At 40.3% G+C, this 7,468-nt stretch overlaps 1 protein-coding gene and 1 non-coding gene across 2 annotated transcripts; one reads left to right on the plus strand and one right to left on the minus strand.

Moving 5' to 3' along the window:
- Positions 1–5,386: 5,386 nt before the first annotated feature.
- On the minus strand, positions 5,387–5,493 carry LOC148544395 (small nucleolar RNA R71). Its single transcript, XR_015901589.1, has one exon. It is a non-coding gene; the product is annotated as a small nucleolar RNA R71 (small nucleolar RNA).
- A 732-nt stretch (positions 5,494–6,225) lies between these two features.
- On the plus strand, positions 6,226–7,047 carry LOC148544396 (uncharacterized). The gene has a single exon (XM_088498933.1). It carries the CDS (start codon positions 6,226–6,228, stop codon positions 7,045–7,047), a length of 822 nt encoding a protein of 273 aa, XP_088355059.1.
- The last annotated feature ends 421 nt before the right edge of the window (positions 7,048–7,468 follow it).

Raw genomic sequence — 7,468 nt, forward strand, 5'->3', positions numbered from 1 at the left:
TAAACCACTATTTTATGGTTTATCTTGTGTTTAATTGAGTGGTTTTTATCAACTCTTTACTCACTTATTCATATGATTTGCATGGTTTTACATTTTCCTTCCTAATTCTATGCTTTGATTGAAAACATGCTTCTTTGGTCTTAAATTTCCTATGTTTAATCCTCTCTTATTACCATTCGATGTCTTGATATGTGCGTTAAGTGTTTTTAGAGATTATAGGGTAGGAATGGCTTAGAGGATGGAAAGGAAGCATGCAAAAGTGGAAGGAATACAAGAAACTGAAGAAATTGCTAAGCTGTCCAGCCTGACCTCTTCGCACTCAAACGGTCATAACTTGAGCTACAGAGGTCCAAATGATGCGGTTTTAGTTGCGTTGGAAAGCTAATGTATGGGGCTTCGAAATGATATATAATTTTTCATAGTGTCCGTACAGATAGGCGACACAAATGCGTGCTGACGCGTTCGCAGTGACGAAAAACCAGCGTGTTTGAATTCGCAACCAGCGAATTCTGGGCTATTTTTGACCTAGTTCTCGGCCCATAAAACACATATTAGAGGCTATAAAGTGGGAGAATGTATCCATTCATCAGAATAACAACACATACAACATTCATAATAGACAATTTGAGGATTTAGATGTAGTTTTAGAGAGAGAGAGAGGCTCTCTCCTCTCTCTTAGATTTTAGGAATTAGGATTCATCTTATTTTATGGTTATTTCTTCAATCACAGGTTCAATGTTCCTTTATTTTATTTTCTACTTTTATTTATTCTATTACTTTAATTGTTATTTATCTTTTCAATTTGGCTTATTAACTTCATGTTAGAGTTGATTTCCTTATTTAATATAATTTGAGGTATTTCAGATTTAAGATCGTTTTATTCTATTTATGTTATTGATGTTTTCGATTTAACCAAATTATTTTTATTCGAGTAGATTTTTCATAACCAATAATAACCATACTTCCCTGCAATTCCTTGAGAAGACGACCCGAGGTTTAAATACTTCGGTTATAAATTTATTTGGGTTTTGTTACTTGTGACAACCAAAGTTTTTGTACGAAATGATTCTTTGTTGGTTTAGAAACTATACTTACAACGGAAAATTATTCTTATAAATTTTTTTACTAGCAAGAATATAATCGTCAAGCATATATATGTGGTGTCCAAACACAAAAAAAAAATGAAAAATTGTGGTCTAAACCAATAATTAATTATTCCCGTTCAGATAAAAAAAATGACTTCTCGAGTCATCTTTGATTGCACGCAAATAAAATTAGGGTACTCATATGAGTGATTGCTAAATTTCCTTGACTACTCGAAGCCATGTTGTGTTGTCAAATCCTAAGGTTCTTGTAATTTGTAGCGGAATGAGTGTTAGCAAATTTTTAGTTTTTCCTTCGTTTTTTTTATCAGGTTAGAATCATTTTTCCCCTGTCATTTATCAAGATGATTTTATTTTTATTTTTTATTTTAATATTATATTATAACACATACAATGTATTTACTATTTTTTTAACAGACGGATTTAATTTAGCCATTTTGGGCCGAGGCGTGTGATCGAAGTATCGCCTATACAGTGCGACTAGTGTACTATATACGCCCCCCGCATTTGGACACAAGATGGTTCTCGGTAACAGACGATACTCCTGGATAAAAAAACACGAACAAAAAAGATCAATGCCTCAGGATTCAGGAGCAGAACCAACCAAGATACTCGATGTGGACGACCTCGCGGAACTGTCGATCAGCGAGATGTTCAGCCTCTTCCGCGGGGACGAGAAAAATACGGATTAGACACTGTTTGAGGCTGCCATGGTCAAGAGGGAAGAGATTCTCAAGGATAAAGTTGAGACGCTCTGTGAACTACTAAGTGTGTCGAAGACGGTGTATCTGACCGTCGTGGTCAAGTTGAAGGCGAAGGAGTTACAGGTCTAGGAGGACGAGCAGGCCATGCATGGGATGCACGTCTTGTTGTGTGAAAGGGTGAATGACTTCAGCACGGCCATGCAGCAGCTGGAGAAATAGGGAGGTGACCTGATGACGAAGGTTGAAGACCTTCGTCACCGAGAGCAACTTGATTTTGCAAAGTTGGATGCACTGGGGGTGAGGGTCGCGGATACGGAGGAGGGGAATAAATTCCTGAAGTGGCGAAGGAGCCTATGATCTCGCGCAATCGGCAGAGGGAGACAACTAGGACGATATGTTCACCAACATCGAAGAGGCTACGAGAGGCGTTTGACTTGGCGTGCATGCCCGTGAACTCTCTTTCGTTGTCCGTTATCCTTCATTGCCTTAAGGAACTTCGCTATTTGTATTTGTGTTTATGTATTTGGTGTTTGATCTTTTACTTGGTGTGTTGATGCTCTCAGTTTAGGGTGCATATGCGTCGTGAATGAACTGTTTTGATGTGTGTTCATGGAAGAAATTAAACATCGAGGACGTCCTGGTTAGCTTAAAATTATGAAACAATTTGGAACACATTCCGCATCGGCGGGAAAGCACCATGGCATGAATCGTTTGATGCAAAGTACATTTAACTTACGACACTGGGAATTAATCTACATTGCTCCTTCTATTTAAATCACACTTGTTTATTTTGGGAGCATTCATGCTAGTAGAAGAGAGTCAACCTAAAAAAAGAGAAAAAAAAAACAAGAAATTTGTCAAAAGAGTACCTATCGCTGCTCAATATCGTCGAAACGTAGCCAGGAACTCGCAGACCTCGTGATCGGCCAGGCACCGGACACACGATACGCCTGAGACGTCGTGAGCATCACCCATGATGCCTCGTGTAGGGCACATAGGGGATCGACAGGTCACGGGTTACCTAGGGTTTGGATGTGTCACACCGACCCAATGCTCTGCGAGGATGTCCGTGAAGATCTCCCTGCACCTGTGGACATTCCTAGTTGTAAGGATAACTTCAAATAGATCGACGCCGCGTCTCACGTCGTCGCTGTCTTGGTGGTTACACAGTAGCAGCATGGAACATATGTAGCCGGCCTCCACGCTGCCCTCTAATGTAGCCCTGGTAAGTAGTTCTATACCGACATGACGTCGGGCAATAAAGAAATACTCATGTAATCTGTCCCAGAGAATTGCATTCAGATTCCCCGCATCGACACACTAATCTACGAACCTTCTGTCCGCCCAGTCCCGGTACCTTAGAAAGGAAACCAACGGTATGTTCCACACCATGGCATGCTTGTATATGACGGCCGACCGCCCGACATCCAGAAACACCTTGCAAGTGGACTCGAAGTTGAGAAGGTCTTGTATCGAGTTGTATGCGTGTGCACACGTCTTTGCGTATGCACAGGTGGCCGCACATGCCTTCATTAAAATAGCACGTGACTCGCGATTTCGGTGGTTCGGAGGCCCATTTCTGAAGCCATTTAGCTCATAATGAAGGGAGAATGAGGACCATACCAAAGGATATCATTAGGGTAGCTTAGGAGTAGTAGTAGTGAGCATTAGTATAGTTTTTCTTTAAGGTTTTCATCATCTCTACTAGGGTTTATACTAGGGTTTTTATATTCAAGTGCCATTTCCATTTTTTATCTTGGATTTTGCTAGCTTCCATTATAAGTATCTCTTTGTTTCTACTCTTTATAGCTACATTGTTTTTACTCTTTCTTATATTTCAAGTTATAGTTCAATTCTACTTTTCTTTTGCAATTTCAATTTCTTGTTGATGAATTTGATAATTGATGATTGTCATATGCTTTCTTGAGTTGCTATTGTTGATTGAGATCATCTGTTGCTTTTAGTTTCAAGCATTTTCTCATTTTTCCCATGTTTGGTGTTTTTGCCCGCCAAGTGTTTGACAAAATGTCAATTATGATTTTGGGCTAGTTTTCTATCTCTTGGCTTGGGAAAAATGAGCAATTGGGTTCCTAGAGTTGGAATGTCCAATATTTTGTGTCAATTCTTGGATTGTTAATTGTTCTTGTTCCCACTAACGCTAATTTGTTACTACGGTAATTAGCAAGCAATTTAGGATTTGTGGGTTAAGAACACTTATGCTCATTTAACTTACTCTCCGATGTGAGGGTTAATCAAGTGAGATTAATCCATTCTAATTGTCATAGTTGTGGTTCCAACAAGGAAAGGACCCTTAGCTCATCCCAAGCCAAGACACCTTTTATGCTTTAAATCCTTCATACACATTTACATTGATTCCTTTATACCTTACTTGTCTATATTTCATAGTTAGTTTGTTAATTCCTTTATTAGTTTATTTATCACAATTTTGCATGTTCTTTTATTGCTTTATATGTTTATCTCTTCATTGAAAACCCCATGAGCATCACAACCAAAATTGTACACGCATTGGTCTCAAGTGTCCTTGGGAGACGACCCAGGAATTAAACACTCCCGAAATTGAATTGGTTTTTAATAGTGACATCTCTTTGAATTCAAACTTTGATTGTGAGAGGTAATTATTGGTTTAGGCTATGCTTGCAACGAGACTCTATATTTTTGTGAAATCCTAAACTGACATTAACCGCTCCGTCAAGTTTTTGGCGCCGTTGCCGAGGACTTCACTTTAAGTGCAATGAGTTCTGTAATTTTGGTTGTTGTAAATATGTGAATAGTGTGAATACTTGGTTTTTGTTTGCTACTTGGCACTAATTTGTAGATAGCATCTCTATCTTAGCTAGTTCTAGTTGCAGTAATTGTTGATTGTTAAGTTGGGTTTTGTGTATTTGTCTATTATTGTTTTGCTTTTCATAATTGCATGCTTTTATTGCTTCCTCAGTTGAATGACACGGTCGCTTTCAGACTCGAGCTTGACCCCTTTTGGTCCAGAAATAGAAAGAACTTTAACTCATATTAGGCAAGCTCGGTGCCAGCTAGCATTTGTGAATAGTGAATCGGGCTTGCTTGAAGAGCACACCAATTCATTATCACCATCAATCCGTGACCATCATTCTTCAATTAACGAGAAAACTTTATATTCATCTGCGGGGAGTGCTGAATTCTCTTTGAGTGACTCAGGTGACAATACCATGGCGGATCCACCTCGTAGAATCACCTTAAGGGAAGTCAGAGCTCCTGATATTAACTTGCAACCAATACAAATCCGGTATCCGGCTTTGGATCCAAATTTTGAGCTCAAGAACGGCATGATAAACTTGCTCCCCAAAGACAGTGGATTGCCCAGAGAAGACCCTCTTAAGCATCTTAACGACTTTCAAGTTGCATGTTCCACTGCGAGAAGACATGGTGCGGATAAAGTGGCTGCTTTGGTATTCACTTTCCCGTTCTCTTTGGAGGAAAAAGTGAAAGAATGGTTCTATACTCAACCGAGAGAGGTGATTTCTGATTGGGACTTGCTGCGTAAGGAGTTTCTGGAAAATTTTTACCCATCAGAAGACAGATAAGCTGCGAAAGAAAATCTCTTGCATTGTGCAAAGAGATGGGGAGACTCTTTATGAGTACTAGGAGAGATTCAAGAAGTTGTTGGAAGCTTGCCCTCACCACCGTATTGACGAGTTGGTGCTTATTTGCTATTTTTGTCAAGGGATGAACCCCAAAGATAAGCTTCTTCTAGATGCTTCTAGTGGAGGATCCCTCACCAAAAACAAGACTGTCGCGGAAGCTTAGGAGATCATAGCGGATTTGGCGGATCTACTCAACACTCAAGGGTGAGAAATCCACAACCAAAAGCTTTAAGTGAAGTTTCTCCTTCCGGAGATGCCATTTTGACTAAGACCCTTGGTGAGATGACAATTTTATTGAGACAAATTACCCAAGGGCAACAAATTCCTCAAGTTTTGCTATCTCCTCCACCTCAACCTCCAAGAATGGAAGGACCACCAAGATCATGCGGTATTTGTGCTTGTAACAACCATTACACTGATGAGTTCCCTCAACTCCAAGAGGACACTACATTAGCAGTAGCCAATCCATACCCACAAAGGTCCAACTATAATCAAGGAACTCCTCAACATGAAGGAAATCAAAACCAAGGATGGAGGGATAATTTGAATCAAAGGTGAAACCAAGCCCCTCAAGCTCAACCATAAACGCGCAAGCCTACTACCAGCAACCTACCCAAGGTCAACCACAATACCAACAACCACAACAATTTCAACCACAATGAAGATGTGGGAGATGATGTAGAAGTGATGAAGGATGAGGAGAAAAATGTTGCTAAAGGTGAGGAGGAACCACTCAAGGCCAAGGAGCCAAAGAGGAGAAATCCGCTTTAAGAGCCTATGCCAATTCCATTTCCAACTTTGGCTAATAAGGCTAAGAAGCAAGAAGAACTTGACCCCAACATGGTGGAAATTTTTAAGAATGTTGTAGTCACCATCCCTCTCTTTCAAGCCATTCAACAAGTGCCCAAGTATGCCAAGTTCCTCAAAGATGTTTACATGCATAAGGACAAGATTGGCAAACTCAACAAAAGGCCGGTAGATGATTCTATCTCTTCTCTGATTCCTGAAAAATGCAATGATCCCGGTCCATGTTTGGTTATTTGTTTGATTGGTGGGATAAAATTCATGGACTGTATTTGTGACCTGGGGGCGTGCGTAAGCATTATAGCACTCCCCATTTATGAGAGATTGAACTTGTCACCCCTAAAGAGGTCAGGGGCGAGATTTGTGTTGGCCGATAAGAGCATTGTATCAGTTGTGGGGATTGTAGAAAATATCCTAGTTGACATCCAAGGTTTACTCTTCCCGGTAGATTTTCACATCTTGGAGACCCCTCCCATTGACTCAGACAAGCCATCATCCATTCTACTTGGAAGGTCGTTTTTGAAGACATCCCGGTTCAAGCTGGATGCACATTCAGGAGTCTATTCTTTTGAGGCCGATGGCAAGGAAGTAAAGTTCACTTTGGAGGAATCCAAGAAACCCATTCTCGAAGCCTACTCCATCTTTGGGTGCGATATAATTGAAGATCAAGTGATTGAGATTGGCAAGGAACAAGAAGAAGAGAATGTTGCCAAGAAGTCTAATTCAATGGATCATACTCAACCAAAGAATGCCAAGGAGTTGGAGATTTTCCTCCTTGGAGAGGTCTCAAAGTGATCAATGAAGCCATGCAAAGTCTAACTTAGGACTTTAAACCAAAGTGCATGGTGGGAGACACCCCACCATGGTAACATTGTTCCAACTTTGTCTTTTATTTATAGCTTTTTGAATTAGTTGCTTTCTTGTGATATGATGATTAGCTTAGGTTTGGTTTGATTTTTCTGAGTTAAGTAAGTTGAAATGCTTGTGGATCATGAATTTGTGAATGTTTGTATGATTTGGGGTTGATATGTTGATGCACTAAGGGTTGGTACCTTAGTTTTGAAAAGAAAAAATTTTTTGAAATAGGGCATCAGTGCGTACGCACTCTGCTGTGCGTGCACACACAACTGCGTTTGCGCACGAGTGTATGTGTCCACACACTCCTTGCAGTGCTCTCTGGTCACATCGCCAGCACAGTCTGTGCGTGGGCGCTGCC

This window comes from Arachis ipaensis, chromosome B9 (assembly GCF_059453495.1).
Source record: "Arachis ipaensis isolate K30076 ecotype BB chromosome B9, ASM5945349v1, whole genome shotgun sequence".
Taxonomy (NCBI): domain Eukaryota; kingdom Viridiplantae; phylum Streptophyta; class Magnoliopsida; order Fabales; family Fabaceae; genus Arachis; species Arachis ipaensis.